This window comes from Heterocephalus glaber, unplaced genomic scaffold (genome assembly GCF_053883595.1).
Source record: "Heterocephalus glaber isolate CG9 unplaced genomic scaffold, H.glaber_assembly_v1.0 deba00001444, whole genome shotgun sequence".
In the NCBI taxonomy this organism is placed as follows: domain Eukaryota; kingdom Metazoa; phylum Chordata; class Mammalia; order Rodentia; family Bathyergidae; genus Heterocephalus; species Heterocephalus glaber.
In genome coordinates, this window is record NW_028258297.1 from 17,481,308 (window position 1) to 17,508,399 (window position 27,092).

A 27,092-nucleotide genomic window follows, 5' to 3' on the forward strand; every position below is an offset into this window, starting at 1 on the left:
TAACCCTTTTCACAGGTCTGTAGCTTGAACACAGGTTAATACATATAACTTCCAAGCCAATTCCCAGTTTTGAGCAAGCATTTCTAGACTTTGCTATACTCAGATTTAGCAAAATCTTCCCCTGACTTGTGTTTTGTCTTCTATCAAAGGCTCCTATAATCACATATGGAAGGGTTTTTTGTTTTTTGGTTTTTTTGGTATCAGGAATTGAACTCGGGACCTTGTGCTTGCAAGGCAGATGGCAGAACCACTGAGCTAAATCCCCGGCCTCACATATGGAAGTTTTTAAAGCTATGTCCAGACTACATTACCAATGTTTTGAACCAGAGTCTCTGGATCTATGACTGTATTTTTTTTCAATTTCACAAGGATTCCAGTACAAACAAACAAAATACCCTTTTACCAATGAGAATTTTAAATCCACAATTCTAACATTATTATAATACAGTCAATGCCAATAGAAAATACAATATTCAAGTATTTGTTCTTATTCGTTTTCCTTGTCCTGATAGAGAAGACAACAGCTAATAGAGAAGATATCTTTTTCTGCACCAACACAAATAAATGGACAAACAGGAAATCATGGAATGATGAATGCTGTTATTTTATCTGACATAAACTTTACTTCTTCCAGAGAACAGAAGGGTAAAATAAAATCATTTTTATTAAATGGTCTTTGCATTCTCCAGTCAAAGTCAGTTTTTCTTAATCCATTTCTGTGAGTCTGATAGAACCTTACCTTCTGTGGCATTTTTTCTGACAATCATAGCTTGAAAATATTTTAATATCTCAATTTATTCAGCAGTGTTTTAATGGAAGATAGAAAGAAGATGCAACTGAATTATTAGTTAAACACAATTTCAAATTTTAAATTAATAAAGTCTGTAAAATATATGACAACATAAATAATACATGTCAAGGTTCCATAAATCCTCCATAAGGCTAAACTTCAGGCTTAGGTCACAACATCCACTGTTTCTTTCCTTTTCTTTTTGAGACACCAGTCTTTTTTCATTATTTAGCCTATTAATTTCTCTTTTCCTTTTCACTTCTATCCATTTTCTAGTTACTAGCTTCATTGAGTTACAATTACCCTAACAAATACTTTTTCTTCTATTATATACTAAGTAGGCCTCCCACTTTAAATTTGTATGAATCATATTTTCCAATATTAACTACAAGTACTTAGCTATATCCTAACAATGATTACTGCATTCTTTATGTTTATAGTTTGTTTAGATATTCATAGGCTTACTCATTATTCCATATTTAGAGAGGTAGAGTATAGTAAGTCTTACTGAGGTGACCAGGAACTGAAAAAATAACACCTCATTGCTTCAATACTGCATTGTTGTATCTTTTCCTTCCCTTAAATATGTGTGTCACTGACTACTGAAGAAGGTACAAAATGTCCATTGCTATTTAAGGATTTTCTGCTTGTCTCATCCATGACTTTTCCTCCATGTTCCAATGCCTTAGTATCTTTTCCTTCGTATTTTTTCTTCATGGCATAAAGTAATGCAATATATACAACAAGTGCTAGAAATTTCAAGGTGGAACTCAAGCCCAAATAGGCAATTCTATGAAAAGAGAGCAAAAAGAGATTATATTTTACATTGTGTATAATAACTTACAATATTTCTCTATGTTATGCAGTCTTTAAAGAAAAAATTGAAATTATATATAAAAACATGAAGGCAATAATTCTAGTTGTACTTTTCATTTTGGTATAGGGAGTTGGAGGTTATATTTAAAGGTTTATGAAGACAGAGAAACCCAACACCAGTTGGCTATAGCCTTCTTCATGGAGGAAAGGAAATATCCAAATCGGTCCTCTCCATACCATCCTACCCACCTAAAGGAGGAAGGACAACTAAGAATTATGCTTCAAGTTCACAATCTTGACATATAGGTCCACTAAGGACTGAGACTTAATCTTGAGATGATAGAATACTGCCCCTCCTTCTACATCTCATATCACACTCAAAAAGAATTATTACTGCAGTCTCTTTGAGTTTATGTATGAGTGTGTCTGCCTTCAAGAAGAAGAAATCAGAAGTCATATTGAAAGGGGGAAAAAAAAAAGATTTGAAGCGCATGAGAAAGCCTAAGAGCAGACTTAGATATGATGCTATTACTAGAATGGAAATTTGAAGCAACTATCCTTAACATGCTAAGGGATCTAATGGATAACAGACAATATACAGGGATAGGTGGGCAATGACAGCATAGTGATGGAAATCTTGAGATACAGAGCAAGGTTAGAGATCAGTAACTATGAAAAAAATGCAGGAATCTGAGTTTCAAATATCTCAGTAGAAACTCACTCCAAAATCGAAAAGCAAAGAGAAAAAAGATTGAAAAACAAACCAGAATATTTAGGAACTTTGGAAGAGCTGCAAAAATATGTGTGATCTGAACACCAGAAAGAAGAAAGTAGAAAGAAACCATAAAAATTTCAAAATAATATTGGCTAATAATTGTCCCTAAATAGTGCCAGACACTAATTCACCGATCTACTACACTCCGTGGACACAAGGAAGAATAAATGCCAGAAAAATATAGCTAACTGCATCATTTTTAAAACATAGAAAATAAAAAAATATAAAGAAAAACATCCTGAAAGAAATCAGGCGAGGCTACTTATAAAGGAGCAAAAGATGATATTCATCTTCTCTTCAGGAACCAGGAAAGAAGGTGGAGTGAAACATTTGCAGGGTTCAGAAAAAGAAGTTCAATAAAAATTCTGTGCCGTGTGAAATAATCCTTTAAAGTAAAGCAGAAAGCCAGGGCCTATGGTGCACTCCTGTCATCCCAGTTCCTGGGGAGGCTGATACAGTAGGATCAGTTTAGCTCAAAAGTTTGAGACCAGCCTGGAAATATAGAGATCCTGTTTTGTTTTGTTGTTGTTGTTTTTTTAAAGAAAACAAAGAAGAAGAAAGGACATTCCTAATTGATGAACAAAGCTTAAAATATTAAATGAAGTTCTTTGGACCTCAATTTACGTAGTTTGATTGACAATTTGTCACCTTTACAATGATGCTAAAGCTGCGTGTATTGAGTAGAAGCTGTACTTTAGATGCTGAATATTTCCTGGACTAGTGGTAAGTGGTGTGACACTCTCAGAATCCTGGACAGCAGCCACAAGCTGCAACTTCCAGTCGGCCACCGTCACACCGTATGCCACCCATACTTTACAGCACACTGTGTTGCTACACTTTTTGGATACTGTGTTTACTATTTTCACATCCCATCTTGTCTACAAAAGTGCCACCCATGCACACTGTGAATGTTTCACTCATTTTCATCTTGCTTGGATGGCTTCTGGGGAAGAAGTCAAATGTAATCTGTTGCTCCTCTACAGGGAAGGGGTTATTCTTTCAATATTTTTTCTTCAGTTTCAATCTTCTGTAGTTTGAAAATGTTATGATTAGCTGTAGTCTCACTGTGTATGTGCACAAGATATTCCACAATTTATGATAAAATTGGCTTGGTTTTAGATGGTTTTGCTCATCTGTAGTCTAGTGTAAGCGTTCTTAGCACATTTAAGGTAAGCTACTCAAAGCTATGATGTTTGGTAGGCCAGTTAAAGTGTATTAAATACATTTTCAACTAACACTGTTTTCAGCTTATAATGAGTTTTATCAGTACATAACCCCATTGTATATCAAAGGGCATCTATAAGTGAGAAACTTAGTTCCATAGAAAGGATAGAAGAACATCATAAAAGAAATAAAGTAAAAGAAAATGTATTTTTCTGTTCTTAATGTATCTATGATATGAGTTCAAAATAATTGCAATGATGTGTTTATTATACATATGAATATGCTTATGAATGTTTATATATACATAAAATATATGACAACAATTAGAAAAAGGGCAGAAAATAAGAATTATGGTTATATGCTGTTGTAAATGAGTGGCATAATACATTGGAAAGTGAATTTAGATTGGTTATAAATATACATTATAAACTATAGGGAAAGCACTGAAATTTTGTAAAATTATGTACAATTATGTACTGATATGCTAACAAAGTAGAAAAATGGAATTATATAAAATTCTTAATTAAAACTACTATAGGCTGGTTTCGCCGCCTGCTGTGCAAGCACAAGGACCCGAGTTTGATCCCAGGTACTAAAAAAAAAACAAAAAACTAGTATAGGCAAAAAAAGAGTTGAAGATAAAATAGGAAGAACAAGAAATAGAAAAAAGTAAAAATATGGTAGATATTAATCCAACTATATTAATAGTAATATTACTATTACTAGTAATATTATTAATAGTAATCATTTTGAATTTCAGTTATCTAAATATATTAACTAAAGGATAAAAATTATTAGAAGGTAAAAAATAAGACCAAACTATGTGAAGTCTACACAAAATCCACTTTAAATATAAAGACTTGTACAAGTCAAAGTAATTGGATTAAGATACATCATGCTAATGCTAATAAAAGAAAGTGTGAATGGCTATATTAAATTTCAAACAGAACACACTTCAAAGCAAAAAAATTTATCAGGGATTTAAAAAACCCTTAGACAATGATAAAATGGTCAGTTCTCTTGTTATCATTTAAGGAGACATCACAATTCTTACTTTAAAGTGCCTCAAAACCAGGCATCAAAACATGTAAATAAAAATTGATAGAATTGCAAATAGAAACAGATGAATGCACTATTATTGTTGGCGACTTAGAAATAGACATAACTAGTATGCAAAAATCAGTAAAGACCTAGTTGAACTCAATAGTACTATCAATTTACAGAATACAATAGATTCCTATAAACTAATTCAACAGCAATAGAATAGTATGCAAATTCTAAGCTCAAATGGTGCATTTGCCAAGACAGACCATGCTATGAGCCATAATACATACTTTACCAGTGTAAAAGAATAGAAATCATACAGTATATGCTCTTAAGTAATATGGAATTAACCAGAAATCAATAACAAAAGGATTATTAGAAAAAACTGCAAAATAATGTGGAGATAAAATATTTCTAAATTACACATGGATCAAAAAGACATCTCTTAAGAAGTTTAACATTTTAATTAAATAAAAATGAAAACATAACTTTCCAAAATTTATGAGATACAGCAAAAGCAGTGCTTAGAGGAAAAATTATAGTGTTCAATGCATATATTTGAGAAGAAAGACTCAAAATTAATTATCCAAATTTCTACCTTAGGAAATTAAAATAAAAAGAGCAAATTAAAACTAAATTAAGCAAGAAAAAATAAGCAAATGGAAATTAGAGCAAATATCAATGAAATTGAAAACAAGATATCAATATAGAAAAGCGACAAATCAATGCTATTTTTTCAGAAAAGTTCAATAAAATTTATAAGCTTCTGGCCAAACTAACAAAAAAAACAAAGACACAAATTACTAATGTCACAAATGAAAGAGGTTGTATCACTACAGATTTTATAGACATTAAAACATACTAAAGAAATACTATGAAAAATGCTATGCCCACAATTTTAATAACCAAGATTAAATCAACCAGTTCCTTGAAAGCCACAATCTACCCACACTCATATAAGAAAAAATAGACAACCTGAATAAGAGTATATCTATTAAAGAATAGAATCGATAATAATTAGTTACTTTCTAAAGCAAGATGTATTAGGCTCATATGAATTCACTGCTGAATTCTATCAAACAGATAAGAGTCAAGTTACACTGATTTGCTACAATCTCACTTTCTATATCACTGGATTAAGCCAACAGTGCCTACTATCAAGAGCAGACAAGAACATTACAAGGGAAGTACAGACCAATATCTCTCGTGATAATAGATGCAAGAATTTTCAACAGAACATCAAATTAAATCAAGCAATTTATTATAAAATACAGTGGACCCTCAAGTTATAACCAGCCTGACATATGTACAACTTGGGTTAATTAGGTTAGTGGAAGATGCATCTGTCACTTGTTACCTATAGCATGTACCCAGGTAAACATCCGGATCTCAGCTGTATTGACTTAGTTATAGGCAACCCTCCAGAACCGATACAGTTCATAAGTTAAGGGTCCGCTGTAAATACTATGGCAGTGTGGGACATTGTGCAAGGCTAGATTAGTATTAAAAAATCCATTAGTATAATCCATTACATCACCAAGTTAAGAAAAATAATTGCATAATCACATCAGGAGATACAGAAAATACATTTGACAAAACTCACTCCTGTTCATGATAAAACTTCTCAATAACATAGAAATAGGAGAATTTCCTCACTTGATTAGAAATAGCTACATAAAACCCTCAACTAACATTCCTTAACATCACCTTAATGGTGAAGAAATCAAATCTTTCTATTCAAATTACACAAGGAAGTTCCTTCTTATCACTGCTTCTCAATATTTACCTGGAAGTCTTAGTCATTGTGATAAAAACAATAACAACAACAACAAGAAACAAATAAAATGTATATAGTTTAGCAAAGAAGAAAAATTTGTCCTTTTTTGCTGATTAGTAATCTATGTAAAAAGTCTGAAAGAATAGGCGAAACTCCTTTGGAAGTAATAGATAATTACAGCAAGACTGTAGGATATATCAAATGTTAATATACCAAAGTCAAATGGTTTTCTATAAATCAGAAATGGATGAATGGAACTTGAAATTTAAAGGATATTACCAATTACATTAGCAATTCCAAAATGAAATACTCAGTGTAAATCTAATAAAATATGTAGAAGATCTTTATGAGGAAGCTGGAAGCTACAGCCAAGAATCTGTTTCCCTGCTTCTAGAGGCTACCTGCATTCCATGGCTCCTGGCCCTTTCATCCCATCTTCAAAGACAGTGACAATGGCCTGAGTCCTTCCACACTGCATTACTCTGACCTCATCTTCTGCCTTCCTCTCCTATTTTTAAAGATCCTATGTTTACCTTAGACCCTAACTGATAATCTTCCTGTCTTGAGGTCAGCTGATGAGCAACTTTATTCTGCCTTAAACCTTTACCGAATTTGCTATTATGACACAGGCATTTTTGAGGAGCCATTGTTGTGCACAACACAGACACAGATCCATAGATTTTAGAAGTTCACTGATTCTAAGTCAGGATAAATAAGTAGTCCACACCTAAGTACTCTATGGTGAAACTGCTGAATACTAAACCTAAAGAGAAGATATTTATTTAAAGAAGCCACATGGAAAAGACCGATTACCTTAAAAGAATAAGAGAAATAGTCAACAGCTACCTTAGCAATAGAAATATGAATATTGGAAAACAATATAATGATGGCTTCAATGTGTCAAACGAAAACAATTGCCAGTTTAGAATTCTATATCATGTAAACATGTGTTTTAATATAAGGTTGAAATAAACATATGGACTCAGAACACTGAGGCAGACACAATGGGGAACTGAAGATACTCAAGAAGGAGAACTTCCAGAACTGCATCAGAAAGTGACAAGAATGATGGGATGAGTGTATCGGAAGCAAAGGGGAATATTTTAAGGGGGATTAATGGCAACTGTCGTTAATGAAATACATTTTAAAAATTTTAAAATACACTGTGTCTTGTGATCAGACTGCATATGTCTTCTTAGAGGAGCTATAAGAAATAAAAATATATGGGCTGGGGATTTAGCTCAGTGGTTCTGGCACCTGCCACACAAGTGCAAGGTCCCAAGTTAGAGCCCCGGTACCAAAAACAAACAAACAGACAAACAAACAAAAAGCTACCTATATAGATCTTTTTTCCTCCAAAAAATACAATGAGAGTTTTTTGGTATGAAGATAATTTTTGGAAACAAAAAAGATTTGAGCAAAATTCTAGCTCTTTTTTCTTTTAGTTATATAAGTTTGGACAAATTACTTGCTACACTTGCATCTTAATTTATTCACATTTAAGAGAAAAAAGATACAACGTCCATTTGCTACAGATCCTATGAATTTTCCCCCAAAATGACAGATTGCTTGATAGAATACTAAATTATACTGAAAATGTTATCCTTTAGGAATTAATACAGTCAAAGGAAAAATAAACTAATATAATACATATTTGACAACTTACCCAAATGATATTGAATTATATATCCTACAGGCACCTTGTGTCCCACAGCTGGTAGTGGACCACTTCATACACGTTCTATCAATCATGGCCCCAAAATAAACTGGAGCTAGAATCCCTCCTGCAACATGAGACAAGAAGCTATCAATCCAAGGAACCCATTTCCAGTGTAACTGGGTGCCATTCTATACTGACATATAACACAACAAGAAAAACTGAGAATTTTGGAATCTTCTTCCTTTGTTATGGCCTAAATAGATACAAGAATCAAGGTTATTAGAAATCTCAAAAGGTCCCACGATACAGTGATGTCGGAGACATAGTTTATCTGCCCTCATCCTCCCAACGCACCTAAGAAGGAACATTGTGTGTCTGTAAACTCTGAATTAAGGTAATAGTGATCAGCTGAAAGCTGATAAGTAAATGGATAGTGCTGTTAGTAAAACATGGAAGTTATGTTGGCTCATATGTGATTTTTCTCAGGAAAGAAAAGCTGTAATAGTGAGAGTAGAATTGTAATTTATTTGGAATGGGAAAAGCACTCAGCTCAACTAATTCAAAGTCAGGAGTTCTTTCAACTCAACTTTAAGAAAATGAAAAAAGCAAAGCTTACACGGGAACTCCCTCAGAACCAGAAGGCCTATCTTCACAGAATGCCCAGTTTCTGCCATTTTGTCTTTGTTTCTGGGCTCAAAGCTCACTTTCTCTTTCCTGGTGTCATGAGAGCCTACAAAACAGTATTCTTTCTCTGCTGATTTGGGCATTTCAAATACCTCATGAAGTGGTCTGGGGAATCAGGCCCATGCTGTTAAACTTTGTTTCTGTTTGTATTCTGATCACAAAGATGCATGTCTTCACTGGTATGGTTCTCACCAAATTTGAATTGTAGTAAATAATTTTGTAAAACACAAGGTATGTGAGGAGCACTTAACACTGTTTATAACAGAAACGTCCATCTGCTATTTTAACAAACTCTGAAACTGAGTCCATTCTATGCATCAGTAATTTGACAAAAAGTTTGTGGAATGTGCTAGTAGAGCTCTATCCTTCAGATGATAGAACTGAGTCCTGAAGATTTTACTTTTATTTTTTAAGTTTGGTGAATGATTTCTAGAATTTTGTCATGAAGAATGTCAATGGTTCATATATCACTTCCCACCCCACCCGCGACGGGGGCTTGCACTCAGGACCTTGGGCTTGCCAGGCAGGTGCAGTGCCACTGAGCTACATCCGCAGCCCACTATATCACATTTTTATTGATTCCATTGCCTTGAATCAGAATCTCATTTCTGATAGAAATCTTAAAACGATAAAGGGCTAATATCTAAAGACAAGCTACCTGAGGAAAAGTAGTGCTGAGAAAATTGGGTGAGAAAATTGCAGGTTTGGAAAAATTACAGCCACCTTCTGAGAGATGAAAAATATATGCCAGACCTGATGCCACTGATGTGAATAAGCATTAAAAAACTAAAGTTTGAGGAAAAAATTGGTTTTAATCAGTACAGGAATCTAAAATTTTTTAATGACTTATTTTCTAAACTTTTTTTTTGAGGCAGGGTCTTGCTTTGTAGTTCAGGGTGGTCTTGAACTCACTATGTAACCCAGGCTATCTTCAAACATGCAGCATCCTCCTGCCTCAGCCTCCCAAGTGCTGGGATTACAGGCATGCGCCACCATGCCTAGCCTAAACTTTTTAAATTTAATGAGCTATAAAGGCCTTTCATAATTTAAACCTATATTCTATTTAAGACAATTGTTTATGAATTGCAAGTCTGGTACTTTGTATGTATTTTTTCTCATAGAAGCACTTAGGTTTCACTGAACCATGTATTGGACAATCAAATACAAGTACAATGGCAGATTACAATTTACAGTTAGGGTTGCGAAATTCCTACTTTTTCTATTTTATGTGCTGGAAGAATTTTTTCTATTTTGAGAGTCTCATGTCAGCATGAGAAGGAGTACTAACCACCCAGATTCTAGGTTAGACTTCTGTGGTTCCAGGAGGGCAGTGCCTCTGCTGGGCCTGGAGGGAGGGAATGGCTAGGAGGCACAGAGGTGGCAGAGATGCACAGCAGGAATGCCAGGCAGAGGACTGGAGTGGAATCCACAGCGCCTCCATCTTCTCCTCCTGCCATTCCCTGCAGTTCCTTCCACCTTTGAGGACCTGTGACATTTCCCTCAAATGCACCTCCTGGTAAGTTTTCCACTATAATTTGGCCACAGTCTTATGCTCCTTTTCTTGGCTTCCAGAGGTTCCAGGGACCCCACACCCCATCCTTTTCCTTTTACCATCAGTGGTGGCCTCTGGTCCAGGATCAGCTCTTTTCCAAGTCCCTAGTTGAAGGATCCCCCTTTTCTAGGCATAAATGTATGCCATTTGTAAATGTCACAAAGGCATACATAACCACAGGGGTAGACATTTTTAAAATAACAGGACAGAATGTTTGCCTAGCACATACAAAGTCCTGGGTTAAATTCCCCAATAGTGCAAAAACCATTTTTTTTGCAGTCATGGTGGAGCATGCCTGTCATCCCAGCACTTACGAGGCTCAGGCAAGAGGATCACTATGAGTTCAAGGCCAGCCTGAGCTACATAGTGAGTTAAAGTCCAGCCTGAACTACATAGTGAGACCTCATTTCAACACCCTCAAAAATAAATAAATGAAAGAAATACTCCAAATAACACCTACCTTTTGTTTAAAAAAATAAAATAACAACATAACAAGAGACATCTAGGGTCAAAAGTGGCAATAAGTGACAGAGGATGATTTCCTAAATCTCTGAAAAATCAACTTACTTGAATATTTAGAAATAGGCCTTTAACATCTGAAATTTATAGTTCTACTCTTTGCCAATACATATCAGAACATCTTAAGACTGTTCATCTAGATGTTTGCAGTCCAAGATGCCTAATTTCAGAGGAGTTTGGGTTCTCGTTCCCTTTTGCACCTTAACTTCTGGTAAAGAAGCTACCCGGCCTCACAGGACTCAGCAGTGGGGATCTGAGCAGATATTATCAAGTTTTGTTTTCCACACCTCAGCTTTCAAATCCCCAGAACTTCCAACCTGATTCTGGCATTACCCACATAATGTCTTAATTTAGGTCAAAGGCCTTCACTTTTCCCACCTAGAGTAAATATCCCTAAGTAAAAATCTCTGGGGACAGCCTAGCTTTGTATTATACCATGTGATACAAATACAATGACCCCCTGGTCTTAACAGATTGACTTCAAGTTCTCTTTTAGGTCACTCAGTTTTCCTTTCATTTACCACTAAACCAAACGATGATTGTTTACACTTTTCTTAAGGTTTCTTAGAGTCAGAAATTAATCTTACTCAGGTTTTGAGCTATGACATGAATATTTATATCCTGGATTAAAAAAAATTTCACATACCTAACGTTCGTATAACCAGTGAATGGAAACCCATTGCAAGTGATTTTAATTCAGGTAGAACATTCCTGAAATAAGACAAAAAAAAGAAACATTCAACATCTTTAAAATACCAAATTGAGTTCAGTATTAAAACATTCTTGTGTCATTTTTCTTCATGCTTGAGTGTAAATCCCCAAGTGGAAGACCTGCCTTATAAAATGCTATTATTTTCAGTTTTTTAAAAAACAGGTACATATTTGAGCAATAATAATTATTCCCTATTCAATGTGGTTTAATTTCAAGATAGCTTAGCAATCACTTTCAAATCAGACCCTTATTACAATCCCGTGAGAATATGACTATAATCGGCTTTGTGGTGCCCATAAAAGACACTGATCTCATGTGAGAGATTCAGTGGACACAACCCACAGGAAAAGAGCAGATATTTATCTAACCCCTTCCCCTAGCTTCATTCTGTCTCTGATGTCAACAAAAACATTTATTACTATGTATCACAAATTATGTAATATGATAAGAGTAAAAAAAATCTGTATTCCGACAACCAGTATATGCAACTGTCACCTTAAAGGTAAGAGCACATTTATATCCTCACTTAGAATTTACTCTTTCTTGCATTTAGAAAGTTATTCCCACAATTCCATCTTTCTCTGTTTTCAGTGAGTTAGGGACAGCACTAGCCCTGTGATAAGCTAATGCATACCAAGTGAAATAAAACTATCTGGCCTGGGGAAAGTCTTTATGGCTCAGGAAAACCACATTTACTGAAAGACTGAATCGAATGATACAAATGTTGTGTTCTTTGACTTGAACTAGTTGGTGACTATTTGTTCAGAGAGCTAAGTTGTTATGATCACTCAAAGAACATTCATAAAGCACTTCCTGGAAGATGCTATGCTTTTTCTTGAGAACAAAGTGATAAAGGATGCTCCATATCAACTAAGAAACTTGGAGAAGACAGTTAACTTTTCTTAGCCTCAGTTTCCTTATTTGCTAAGTGAGGTAAAGACAGCTTATCTCTTATTTTATGAGAATCCAATACAAAGAGATAGAACATTAAATTTCAATTTTCTTTACATGCAGTTAGTTGCCCCTTAATCCTTGTGGAAAAGCCACCATTTATTGAGAATCTCAAAAATATTTGAGAAAGTCAGGTTTGGTGGTGCATGCCACAGTCCCAGCTCTTCAGGAGGCTGAGGGAGGAGGATCATTTGATCTCAGGAGTTTGAGAAGAGCTTGGGCAATAGTGAGACACTTTTTTTAAATAGCAACAATTACAACAACAAACCAAAAAAAAAAAAAGCAAGCAAACAAAAAACAATTTAAAAGAACTTATAAAATTGCACATGGCAAGATTAAATTAAACGTAGCATCATAAAAATTAAACATAGCATAGTCATGCATTAGAAAAGAAGATATTTTGGGCTCTGAGCCTCCACTCTGTCAGCTGAGGGCACAACGTTGCACCTAAGTGTGAGGAGGTGGATCCTACCATGAGGGAGATGGGAAATCAGCAGAAAGGGGATGTTAACTTTTCCATTGAAATCTCTCTCTAAAATATCACATTTCCTAAGGGAGAGACCACAGTTCAGGCCAGCTTTAACTCTCTCACAAGTGCCTGAAGTGCCATGTCCACTGCTATTGATTTTCAAAGGGTGCAACTGTGTTACACACCAGAAACACAAGAGGCAAACCGATATTCACCATCATCTCTCTTCCCTCAGGGAGAGGACCCGAATTCCAGTGAACTGGGAGGATTAGCAGGTAGGGTTAATATTCTCCTGGAAGGGGGCTTGAAACCTTCACCAACTCAGTGGAAATGGTAGATGTGTGTGATCTAGTGACACACATACAAGAACAATCACATAGTGTTGCATTCACATGCATGCACACCCACACCCAGCCACATGATCGTGCTCATCTCCCATAATCACATACACACTTATGTGCACCCATTACCCATTATCCCTGCAGTTCGACTCCACCTCACATCTGCTGTTGAGCTACTCAGGATTTTGATGAGCACTTCAAGAAGCTAAATGTGTTATTTTTGTTCATTTATTTAAAAATTAATTTAATTTAAATTTAAATTGAATTGATTTGAATTTAATTTGAATTGTTCTTGCTAATTACAAGTGGGCATCAGGACCCATTGTTTCTGAGAGGATTAAGGGCAAGACCTAGAAACCTATAAGGAATGCTGGGCTTTCTGTTTGAAAAACATAGAAGAGAAGCACTGCTTGTTTCCAAGCTGATCCAAATGATTAAATTGTAAGTTAAAAACAAAACAAAAGAAATAAAGTAAAATACTGCCTTCTTTGGGGCCATTTTGAATTAGTATTTTCTTAGTCAAAGCTTAGCTCCTACCTCACATCCCTCAGTTACCACCAGAATCCAAGGATTTGAGATCACCTCTAAACACCATGGCTTTGAGCCTCCCGTGATTTACTACATTCCTAATTCCACGCAGTATCCTACTACTTTTCCATCACTCACACCCTTCCACTTTGCCCTCTGGAATTCCTAGACTACTCCCAGCCACATCTATTGATCCTACATTCTTTACAGTCTTTCAGTTTTCTTGTTCTAGATAAACTCTGGCTGTCTCCCCACGACCCTCTTTCCATACCACTCTCTTAAGTGATGGCTGTTTTTTCCCACATCTTGAAAAATAGAGGTTTTCTTCTTCTTCATCATCTTTTTTTTTTTTTAACACTTTCAGATCCAAGTTCTCCCTCTAAGAGACTTCCAGCTCCCCTGAAGAGTGTGCTACCCAAATATTCCACTCCCAAGCTTCCTTGCTGAAGTCATCTGCAGAGTCACCCATCACCGATCCAATCCATCATTCTTTAGTGACTGTAGCTCTAGGCTCTCTGTCATTTTTCCTAAAACTATCTCTGCCACTTTTTCTGATTATTTTAATATCCACAAGGACCATCCTCCCAATGCTGTGGCTGTCCAGTATCTTGACCTCTTCAAAGATCTTATCTATCACCTCCAGTCCACAGTTATACCACTCAGTACACACTTCTCTAAATCTCAGTTGTGAGGATTCCCCTCTTCATGACCACCTCCTAACTTTAAATGCATTCCCTATAATACACCAGCTCCAACAAGCCTGAACTCCACAGGGCTCTTCAGACTCTTGTCCAAATAACTTTCAGGGCACTTTCAAATTAGTACTGCTTACCTGGCCCTTCATCTTTTCTATTTTCTTACTGTGTTTTATTTTTCTTTCTACTGTGCAATATTTACCTCCTTTCACATATTTGTTGCTTGTGTACTTTTCTCCCACATGCATCCACCCCTCCCCACCCATTTACACACAGAAGCTAAATGAAGGTTTATCACATTGAAAATCATTAATAAACTCAAGTGTATATTTTTATTCTATAATCAGTTTCAAAAAAGTTTTTTTTTCCTAAAATCAAATGTTGGCAAGAAGTTAGCAAACTTTTCACAAGTTGGTTTAATCACTTTTTAACAAGATGAAAGTAACTATCATCCCTGATAGAACAGTATCTTCTAAAACTCTCGTAAGAGTTTAATTTAAGAAGCTAAAACCCATTGAGATGAAAACCAGTAGAACTGAGATGATTGTTTTTGTAACTTAGTCTGTAATTTGGCAATAAGGAAAGTCTCTACTTCTGAGGAGACAACATTTTATATTAAGGTGGAACTAGCTATGTCTGTGAAGTAACAAGATAAGTAATTTGTTAGCCAATAGTAAACTGGTAATCAGCTATGTAGGTTTTATTTTTATTTTTGCTACTGGGGATCGAACTCAGGTCCTTGCGCTTGAGAGACAGGATGCGGATGTGGAACCACTGAGCTAAATCCCTGCCCCATGTGGGTTTTAAATGAATAAACAGATGATAACCAGGTCACCATACTTACATGTGTGCATTTTTCAAGATCTACATGCAAATTTGTATGTTTTCTATTTTACTGGATTGAATGATTAACTTCACCATGGAGTTTGTGTGACCCATTCCTCCTCTAGCTCTCCAGCCTTATCTGCGATCTGTGTCACACCCATCTCAGTGCCTTCCAACCAAACTGCTTGTTTCCATGCCTTGAATGCATTAGCTTATCCCTGCCTGCAGACATGCCATCTAGAACCTTCCCCTGAACATCACTTCATTTGGTTCCTTAATCTTTAAATCAAATGTGATTTCTTTTGAGAAATACTCTGAGTCCTCTCCTTTGCAGCCCCTCACCTCTATCCTAAATTAAGCTTTCCTGTTTATTCCCTTTAATGACAACCTTTTTCTGATTAGTACTAAGAACATTTTATAAGTATGTTTATTTTTAAACTTATTTGTTTTATGTCAGTTTTTTTGCTGTACTCTAAGATACGTGGCAAAAGATACCTTATCTGTTTTATTTACCATGAAATATTCTTCATCAAGCATGGTATCTTGTCCAAATGTTTGTCTAATAAGTTAAGAAAGAAATAAAATCTTTTCATATATTTTTCTGGTTATCTATGGACTACTTTGAGAGACTAGATCAAAAGCTTTTCTGTGTGTCAATTGAAAACATTGGAATGTTATTATTGACTGAGGTTACATTTAGATCTGATGCACAAATGTTTTCTTTCAATTAAATCAACCAATATCTCACCCTGATAGCCCTATAGGGTGCAAGACGACTGAAAATTAAGTTTTTTCGTGAATCATAGAGATATTCTTTTAAAATTGAGGCAGTTGTCAGTCTGTGTCTTGATTCTTAGCAAGAGTAGAAAGTATGAAATCTAAATTCTATAAAGAAAGAATCAGAGGGAAAACTGTTATTAATTATGGCCTCAAAGTATCACAATAATGCTAAGAAGATATATTCTCAGATAATTAAAATATAAGAAGATATGAACTTGGGCCCCAAATATATTGTGAAAAATATGTTTATCATTAGGTAAGATTATAGTCTAGTACACATGAAATTTCATACTCACTTTACAAGCAACAAGATAAATGAAGTGGCTCCCAACGCAGAGAAAAAAGCATCCATGACTTGTACACCTATATAAAAATAATGTTTCTTTCTACAAGGATTATCTCTTGGGCATTCACCCAAACGGGCAGAATAATTCATGCTCTTGAAACCAGAAACTTCAAGACAACTACAGTTGTAGAATACCTAAAAAGAGTTTTTGAAATATTACAGCATACATTTGGAAAATATGACAGTGCTGTAAATACATTCCATATATCCAAAGAAGTGTCACTCATTGAAATCAAAAGATTTACAGTTTTAAAAATTTCTAAAAATACAGTTTCTTAATAGTTTAAAGGCAAAATAGTTTCCTGGATTCATTTTTAGACAAAACATAATTTACTATTAATATTAAATTCATTTCTAGCTTTAAAGTTAGGAAATAGTTGAAGAAATTCGTGTTTGAAACTGTATAAGTTTCTACTTGTATGTAAATTCTTTTGAGTACTTTTACTCCACCCACTTTTACTTTCTGTAATACCCTTACCTGCTGTATTTAACAATCTATACCAAATGTCAGAGACATAGCCTGTGCAGAAAATAGACAGAGTTCAGCAATACAACACATTGGAAGGGGCCCAAATCTGCAACTAGAGATACAGAATGAGATAGAGTCTAGGGGAAATGGAGCCAGGCAGATGTGCTGCAATTTTATTTGGGCAAGCAAAATAACATACAAGAGTATAATGACAAATACAGTAGATGTTGTTATTGCCAGATAAATTCAACACAACAGAATGTCCTGACCAACAAAGCACAAAAAATCGAAAATTTAAGAACATCTAATTTTAGAGAGTTAATCCAGCAGATAGATTGCATGGATAGGTGCCTTTAATAAATTCTTTTCTAATTTAGGCTAAAGTTTTATGGATTTTTATTAATGCTCAAGTTGAATAACTGGAGGAGGAATTGAGGAAGAGTTTGAATCCATACTTGTATGATTCTATGAAGATGTATTTTCTAAATTTTTTTCTTTCCCAACTAGGAATAACATGGAGAAAAATATTAGCCAAAAAGCCCCACCATATTTTGGTACAAATAAGTTCATTACAGAAAAGATAGTTTATTACTAAGGACTTCATAAAAGAACTTTGCAATAGATGCAAATTATTTAGTAATTGATGTAACCATGGTAGCCAGAATCCTCTTGAAGATTCTAATATCATGTCTCCTCCAGGACTTCATCATTGGAAAAAGTAGGACCATGGATTAGATGGGGGCACTCTTAGAGAAGGCAAAATAGACATGAAGGTGATGTGTGGGCTTTTAAGGAAAGTCTTCAGGTCATAATTGTACATTTATTAAAGTACTGGCCCAGTTTCAGAGAATCTAGGCTGCTTTGTCCTTCAAAGTTCATTATGCTTTTCCACAGCACAATAGGCATAATTATAAGCAAGAGGATGATGAAAAATATTTGAACATCAAGCATGGAAAGGGGTGGCTGAGAGCAATGATTATAGCTCAAAGAATTTCTTATGTTGATAATAGAAAAAGGACCCAGGAAATCAGTACTCTAATTTGTGAGATGATGAGTGGATAAGAAGCATGGGAAAGGCTATAAACGATCAACTATTGGGAATTACCCAGTAAACTGGGGAGAATGCACAGCTCATATGGAAAGAAATGTTTTAAATAAAGAAAAAATGTCATTTTTATGGATTATGTTGGCAAGATGTGAGCAATATACTCAATAATCCTAGGTAGGAGCAGTGGCAGCTTTGTGGAAATCAGAATTGGAAGACAAGAATTGGTCAGTGACATGAGCGTGAAGATTTGATTATTTTTTGGAAAGTCAAAAGGATGCTGAGCCTAGAGGTAAACCCATCAGAATCCATATTCAAAATTACATATAGATTGTTTTGTATACACATTTCTATATAGATTGTTGTCCTAGTGAGGCAGATAGTGCTGACAGTGGACTGACTCGGGCTTTCTTCTCTCTTCTGAAGGGCAAAGTAATTCCAATACAATGGAAATTATAGCTTTAGTCAAATTAGATGCTTCCTAGGGATTTTAAGTAATTCATATCCAAAAGGTCTCATTCTTACAATCTTAAGGGAAAAAATGATGCAATCTCAAATTAGAATTCAAGTGGCCGTAAAACCTGATTGTCGTCCAAGTAGGATTTGATATGAAGCTTTGTGTATACAATTTTACAGTCATCACAATGACAGAAAATATTGGAATCTTTTTCACGTATCATTTTACTGGGTGCATTAGTTATAGAAAGATTTGATAAGTGATTATTAAGTGTAATATATGATCTTGATTAAAGAGGGGACAGAAAGTAACACTAATACTTACAGTAGGCTTTTCATTGTCACCTACAGATGTGCATCCTGCTAGGCAAGGTGACAGGTAAGTTATTCCATTGTTCCCACAGACTGGCTCCCATTGAGTTTCATCACAATTGCAACCTGAGTTGCAATAAGACAGTGGTGCATTTGCATGAGATGCCACTGGATTAATTCTGGAAATATATGAAAGATGTGTCAAAGAAAAAAAGAGAAAGGTAATTCTGAAGTAGTTCTGCAAATATATGATAGATATATCAAAAATAAGAAAGAAATGAAAGAGAAGTCAGGCAGTAGGGAGAGGAGAAGGGTAAAAGAGAAAAGAGAAGAAAAGAAAAAAGAAAAGGGAAGAGAAAAATAGAAGAGATAGTAGAGACAGTTTTCTTTTAGTTAGAGAAATTTAATGTACTGTTGCCAATTGACAAAGTGTTTAATGTTTATTCACTTCTCACCTTCCATCTTTATCACAAAATGAATAGAAAAAGAAATATTTGTAACAGGAAACAAGGGAGGGTATATAAGTCTTAGACAAGAGCACTTAGTAATTCAATTAGGAAATTCACATTAATTCAGTCATTTCATTTTTCTGAGGATCACTTTTTCTAAAGTTAGATAGTGTTATCAGACTGACAATCCTCCAAGATTACTGTTATGATATGCCAATCTATACATGTTATTTAACTAGGCTGAATTTTAAAATCTATATTTTACTTACATAAGAAAAGAATTTAACATGATCAAAGCAGAACAACCAAGGAAAAATTTTGATGAATAAGCATCAGTTGAGAAATTCTTTTTTTGTCTCCATACACTTTAAAAATGAAATCACTTTATTTTTTATAAGGCTTTGCTTTATAATACTATACACTTACAAATTATAACATGCTTGTTATAAAAATTGTGTTATATGGCTAAGCTTTCAAAATATATAATACTTATATAATTAATTATCTGACTATCAATTTCAGAAATTATTCTTTTGTTTTTATAAAAATCTTATGATAATAATTGAGGATATTCACTTTTGGAGGCAGCAAGTAAAATTTTATTGACAAGTACCATAGAATTCTTGACATAATCTTTTTTCATTAATGTGGTGCTGAACTATATCCCCAGCCCCTTTTATTTAATTAATTAATTAATTAATTAATTTTTTTGGTACGGGGGATCGAACTCGGGACCTTATGCTTGCGAGGCAGACACTGGAACCACTGAGCTAAATCCCCAGCTCCCTTTTATTTTTTTTTTAAAATTTGAGACAGGTTCTCATTAAGTAGTTAAATTGCCCAGGCTTGGCTTGAACTTGGAAACCTCCTGTGTGAGCTTCAGGAATGCTGGAATTACAAGGCTCACCATTAATCTTCTGAATACGTGGTGAAGTCATTATTCAGTCCTGTGCTACATAACAATGTTTCAGTCAATTATGCATTATATATATAATGGTGGTCTGAGAAGATTATATCATCTAGTGTCATTGTTGCTTAGTCCCAGTGAGTACACCCTATGGTGTTTATACAATGATGAAACAACATATTTGAAAGAACTTATCTCCATGGTTAAATGATACACAACTGTCACATGACTTGTTTTCAGGGCACTGGCTGTAGACTAAAGCTTAGCTTCATAATCAGGGAGAACCAATGGATAGATGTGTGACTTCAAACAAGTTACAGTTTCCCTAGGTCTCAACTAATAAAGGAAGGAAGGTTGGCTGTGTGATCGATAAGGTGTTTTCTCTTCTGAAATTTAAAGTTTTGATGCCCTGTACATATTTTGGCTTACTAAAGAGGCAATGATGGATGGAAACTATCAACAACACTGAGGATTAGAAGCAAGCAGGAAGATAAATCGAGATTAGGTGGTCATGCCTTTAAGAATGGGATGTTTAGCTAAGAAAATGTGGGAAGATGTGACACTTAAGATTTACACCTCAGGGGATCCAGAGTTGGAAAACTCAGAGCCGACAGTAGGTAGCACTAATGCTCATGGTTATTGAACTGTGATCCAGGAATCTGCTTATTGCATGAACGTGAACCTTCCTAACCAAGTTGTTAGCTGCATCTCATAAATTGCACAGGAGTCTGGCCTTTGATTTGGGGTAGATGGAAATATTAGGAATATTTGGCATTAGGTGATATTAATGGAGAGTTAAAGGTTCTAACATGCACTTATGTATAGGATATTATACTCCTTATACTTTATTATTCTTGTAATGAAGACAGTACCAGAAGAAACAATATTAGTTTACAGAACGTAAGAATGTAGTGTAATGTACTATAGTGAAATGTTCTTTTATAGTTATTAAATATCACAGTGAATTGTAGATAAATGTTATTCAGTTACATATGGAGAAGGTTATTTACATTATTACACACATGATCTATCCAAGATTGTAGTGTTAAGATGAAAAGTTTTTGTGTTAAAAATTCCAAAATAGATAGATCATGTTAAGGTACTACTAGTCATACAATCTGTATATCACTTTATTCCTTACTTCTCACATCTATAAAATGGAGAAAAAGTAGCCATCATTTGTTATAAGCACCTTAGAAATGATAGTTATTATTTTTACAATCTATGTAGCTTTCCTTTAAGGAAAAAATTTTAAAAAGAGCCTTTTTGAGGTTCCAAGAAATGGACACTTTAAGAATTTGTAAATTGAAATTTCTCTCAACTAAAAGAAAGTTTAGTTAAAATTGTTTTCTCTCCTATTTTTCCGGTCTTTTCATGGATAGTTAGTATACTATGTAATTGATACAATGATATATACAAACCCATCATAGGCCAAAGTTAAGCCAGCAACTGACTTGCGATCACAGAGTAAAGCAAAATATAATAGTTGGCATATTAAACTCAAGAATGCAGTAAAACTTGAAAATTTGGCAATTCCAACCAAGGTCAATTTGAACTTTTTAATAAGATATCCTCCTAAAACCATTCCAGTTGCCATACAGGGTATTATTATAAGTCCTAGAAATAAAAAAGAAAATAGTAATACGTAAATATGATTTTTCTGATGTACCTTTGCATATGGAGCATCACATATAACAACCCAATATATACAGTTGTACTACTGAGGTGCAAAGTGGCAGGCCAAAATGGAGACAGAAGACCAGTGAGTCATACGCAGGAGAGAGAAAAATGATTTCCTCTACAAAGCTGGGTGTGGTGGCACATGCTTGTAATCCCAGCACTCAAGAGGCTGAGGCAGAAGCATTACCACAAATTCAAGGCCATCCTGGGCTACATAGTGAGTTCAAGGCTAGCCTGGAATAGGTAGCAAGACACTGTCTAAAAAAACATTTTTCCTACAAAGATGAGGGTTTGATTTTCTCAGTAGGAAAAAGCAATGACAGAACAGTTGTGTCTAAACATATGATTTCTATGAAGGATATTTTCCTGGTAAATAACAACAACACACCAACTTTTCCCATACAAGACTTTGACACTGTAATCTAAAATCCTTTACAGTTTTCAAAATGAAGAGTTCTGGCCTTCAAAACCCACTCCAAATTTGCTCAGTGCTTAAGAGTTGAAAACTTAAATTAGTATTTGTTCCTTATTCATCAATAAGATAAATAACTTGGTTTGTATACTGTATTTAAAATGATTGAGCCCCTTTATAAGTTTTCTGTTTTCTTTTCCTGAAGGAGTTACTAAAGAGGAAGATTCTTCTAATAAAAAAAGTTCTGGATTGGATATTGGGAGTCAAAACTTAACCTTTACAGTTTAACCATTTTTATTAAGTTCAGCAATGCCATCATCTAGAATTCTGATATAGTGGTTTAGGAACTTCATTTTCAAATTATTCTTTTCTTTTTCATTTATGATTTAATCAAATGCCACTTGATTTTTTAATTCATCAACTATTTATTATCTACAATAACTCCATAATATCAGAGTTGTGATAATAATGATGTAAGAAAACTTTTCCTTTATAAGCAGATCTCAAAGTGATGGAGGGAGGGGCAGGGAAGGGGATGCAAAAAGAATCAAGATGTGTTATATGTATGTGCCAACTTTCCATGATGAATATAATCATTATGTACTGAAAACACACATTAATAAAAGTTAAAAAATAAAAAAATTAATAAAAACAAGCAGGTCTCCATGTGCCAATGGAAATATGTATTTTAGTATAACTATTCTTTATTTTATGACATTTGTCTTCAATGAGTCATATTTTAATGGTGTCTTTAAATTGTTTCTTCCTTTTGGAAACAGCAGTGTCTCATCTTTTTTATAAGAAGCTGAGTCGATTTTAAACTATATGAATTATAGAATTATAATGTTAACATTACAAAACAATTTATCTTAGGATCTCAGCATGAAATTATAAGATCTAATTATGCAGATGTCATGTGTGAATGTTTCATTCAATATGCACTTTTTCCTTTAGGAACTTCTATATCATGAGATGAAATTTCAAATGCAGAGAAATAATATTATCACAAGCTTGACAGATTTGAGAAGGAAAAAAAAGGGAATTATTTACTAAAATATAAAATCACATTCACAGTAAAGTATCATTTGGAATACAATGATTCAGTAACATGACTTATCAAGCAAATAGGTAAACAATATGTCTTACCTAAGAGAAAATTAGCTTGAGATATTGACTGACCGTACTGTTGCTCTATGTATTTGAAAACATAGGTAAAGCCACCAATAAGGCTACTGAAGTACAGCAGGGTCGAAAACACAAACATAATATACAGGTGATTCGTAAGGAGACTTTTCATGGACTGTAAGAAATCTTAAAATTATAAAAATAATTAGATTATTATAATGTGATATAAATATATATCAAAATCACAATCCTAAATTATAAGATTTTAAATTACGCAAATACATAGCACAGAAAGTGAAAGTAAACTGAAACCATACTGACAAATTTTTTTTTTTTTGGTACCGGGGATCGAACTTGGATCCTTGTGCTTGTGAGTCAGGCGGCTGAACCACTGAGGACAAATTTTTTAAATATATTCTTTCACTGTTTTCCATACATATTTTAATATTTATTTGTTTTCTTGATTTTACCCAAAATGAAATCTTACATATGTACTATTTTATAATGTGCTCATTCACTTAATATTTGGTTATTTGTGTTCCACCACAAGCTTCATCGTTATTAACAAATTTATTCATTCAATAAATATTTGGTATGTAGTTGAGTACTACACAATATTGCTAATTATTCAAAAAACAAAGGGGAATTTGATGTCTATGTCTTATTAGTAGTCAGTGATATATTACTAATATAATGATGAAATAAAAATTTAAATTAGAACATAATCTTAAATTCACAGAAATAAGAACACTAAGGCTCAAAACTTTTATAGAACTGTTTAGTATGACAATTCAAACATTTGTTACCTGCCATACAGCTTTTCTACCCCTAATAAACCTGGTAGTATTATAAATTATTTGTCTTAAGATGCAACAAGGAGCAATAGTAGGCAATGATGTTATGTCTTAAGTGACATTATAACAAGAATAGTAAAACAACCTATAAACAGATGCGTGACAGGTCATAACTTATGTCCATTGCATGATGTGATCTGATTCTATGATCAACTGGTCAAGTAGCTGTAATAGGAGCTGAAGGTAGAAGGAACTATATAGAAAAGTAGGAGAAAGTATCAAAAATAAACAAGACAAAACCAGACATGGCTATCAGCATCGAAGGATTTTGGTCTTTACATTTTTAAAGATTTCCATTTGATATGGTAAAAAACAACACTTCCTTCTAATACTAGCTAAGAAATAATTTTATTTTCATATAATAAAAAGAAAAGACCACTAAGGCAGAGAGTACAAGGAGAGAAAGAAGAGGTAAAAAATGTATAACAAGAATAAATAACATTTAAGATGATTAGGCCAAAATACTAAACTTCTCTTCATAGGACTATTCATTCAGGAAGTACCACCATGTGTTTGTGAGGCATTCTGAATGAGCTGTGACATTTGACTAAAAGAAATGGAGCACATAAATTCATCACATCATTGACTTGTTGAGTGAGTAGGAATTTAGATGTCATCTAAATGTTACATAATCATGATTCGTTATGTATCACTGTTCACATATTTTTGTAATGAACTAAAAGTTTGCGCTTTTTTTTCTAACCAAACAGTTCTACCCAAGACCATATAGAATAAATCCAATATTTTTTTCTTCTGACATTGTGTACTTAGTTATTTCACACATTCCTAGTAGGCACATAGCTAAGGTCCTCTGTACTACTCACTCAGGTCATTATCCTACACAGTTTAAAATATGGCTTATGTTTATAATTGTCCTGTTTTTTGCAGTTTCATTATTCTCTCTATTCTTTGATACACAGTGAAATCCAGTTCTTACAGGTATAAATTATCCATTAATGTTTATGGATCTGATTTGGTGGAGTAGAAACATAGCATATACAAAATGAATGATTTTGATATGTTATTCTTAATGTGTATGTTAAATTTCAAAAACTGATAATTCAGTGGTGTTTTGGTAAATATTTAACAACTGACCCTTGGGGTAACAAATCCTTATGTGTAGTATTTCCCAGTTTCCACAGTAGTAAATAGTGATAAATTTTCCTACTGTGGCCAACTTCCAGACACTAACATAGCTGAAAACAACAACAGTTCTCTTCCACAAGCCAATACAAGATGGCTCCAACACATCATTGTTCTTGGTTTAAAGTGATGGAGAGGAGAAGACAACAATGAAATGGGTAAACTAATGAACTGTGGAGAGGAAGTACTTGGGCTATACCTGATAATTTGTAACACCATTTCAATATCAACTGGAAAGGTTGCTGAGGGTTTAGGCATTGCATTGCTTTAACTTTTACTATTTTATCAGGTCTCTTAAGTCTGAAAATTGCTGTCAACACTTCATCATTCCATTATTGTGCCTGACTGCTGTTGGATTATCCTCTTGATTATTACTTCCCAGTGGTTCTCCATTATCCCCAAGGGCTTATATTTTAAACAGAAGCCACTGTCAAACAGAGAATGATTCTAATTTATACTACTAACTCCAATTATTCAAGTGTGCTACCACTTCAGTGATAGACATTTTGTAAAGCAATTTTTCAATATGCTTCCCAAGAAAAAAATATCTTACTCCAATTACCTAGAGGGAAGTTTCTCAAGATTTCCTGCATATTCCATGTCTACAACCAAAAATTGTTACATTTAACCTTATTGTGGTTATTCAGACAGTTAATTACAGTTGTCCCCATATTTTCAGAATCAAGTAAATTCTTGGAAAATAGATGCTGTGTTCTATCACTAGCATATACTGTGGTGCCTGGTATCACTTGTTGAATAAATAAATAAAGTATTAGAGTTTGTGTAATTCAATATTCTATATATGACAGAATGGTACATACTTTTTGGTTTATAGAGAACAAGGGTATTTTTTTTGTTTGGCATTTGGTTGTTTTCTCCATGCTAAAGATCACATTTTCAGTCCTATTCACTTTGTTCTATGTTCAAGAAAATATTTACTAATTTTAATAGGAATTTGAGAAAAATATTTCAGCTATGTTTAGTGCCCAAGGAAGTCAACTCTAGATGATTTCAATGTGAGTTATTATTTTGGAATACTCACTTTTCCTTTCCATTAGGATTAACAATTACACAGTGACTATGAATTTAAAATACTTACCAGTCATACTTAAAGTACCATGTTTCTCATGATTAGTCGAATTAGCTGCTTGATTTTTTTCTTCATCTGTGTTGAGTCCATGCAAAGATGTTGAAGCCTTCCTTCTTTGTTTCTGTGGTTCATTTGGATTTTGAGGCAGAAAAAAGAATGGCATGGAACAAATAATGGAGAGCAGTCCAGACACAAGGAACCCCAGCCACCAAGCTCCAACCCAGCGAGAGTCCTGAGGAGTTATTCTGATGCTGCCTAGAGCAAACAATTAGAAAAGCCAGTCAAAAATCATTTTGAAATACAATGAGTGGTGGGCAGTATTGATAATGAGTGTGGTCCTTCATAGACAAACATAGGAAACTATATTTCATCAGTTTAAAGATGTTTTCTTCTTTTCATGTTTTTTCATATTAAAAGTTGGCTTAAATTTAACATCTGATGATATTTTACAATTGCTATTGATTAGGAAGGAGTCAGAACATTGCTGCCAGTGACTGAGCTTGTGTAAAATTGATTGCTTTTCCAATGACATGACTGAAAAACTGCCAATATTGGACCTTTAAGCTGAAAATGACTTCCAAAACATGGAAAGTGTATGGATCCTCATCATTGTATGAAAACATTAGTGCCATCTGATGAGGCCAAGAAAGTACCAGCAATAAAATTTAAAGCAGTTTGCAAGATATTCTCAGAGCCAATAGAAGGGCTTCTCCCTCCCCACT

The 27,092-nt window shown here is 34.2% G+C and overlaps 1 protein-coding gene across 4 annotated transcripts in view; it reads right to left on the bottom strand.

Moving 5' to 3' along the window:
- Positions 1-580: 580 nt before the first annotated feature.
- Positions 581-27,092, bottom strand: part of LOC101703116 (solute carrier organic anion transporter family member 1B3) — a 56,211-nt gene continuing 29,699 nt past the window's right edge. For all 4 annotated transcript variants that reach the window (XM_087214047.1, XM_004845785.4, XM_087214045.1 and 1 more), the window contains 8 exons: positions 26,380-26,625; positions 23,305-23,469; positions 21,488-21,683; positions 18,724-18,889; positions 16,379-16,563; positions 11,428-11,492; positions 8,033-8,150; positions 581-1,580 (listed from right to left, as the gene is read on the bottom strand). In XM_087214047.1, the coding sequence (XP_087070173.1) occupies positions 1,370-1,580; positions 8,033-8,150; positions 11,428-11,492; positions 16,379-16,563; positions 18,724-18,889; positions 21,488-21,683; positions 23,305-23,469; positions 26,380-26,625 (1,352 nt within the window). In that variant the 3' untranslated portion in view covers positions 581-1,369. The remainder of the gene's footprint in view (positions 1,581-8,032; positions 8,151-11,427; positions 11,493-16,378; positions 16,564-18,723; positions 18,890-21,487; positions 21,684-23,304; positions 23,470-26,379; positions 26,626-27,092) is intronic.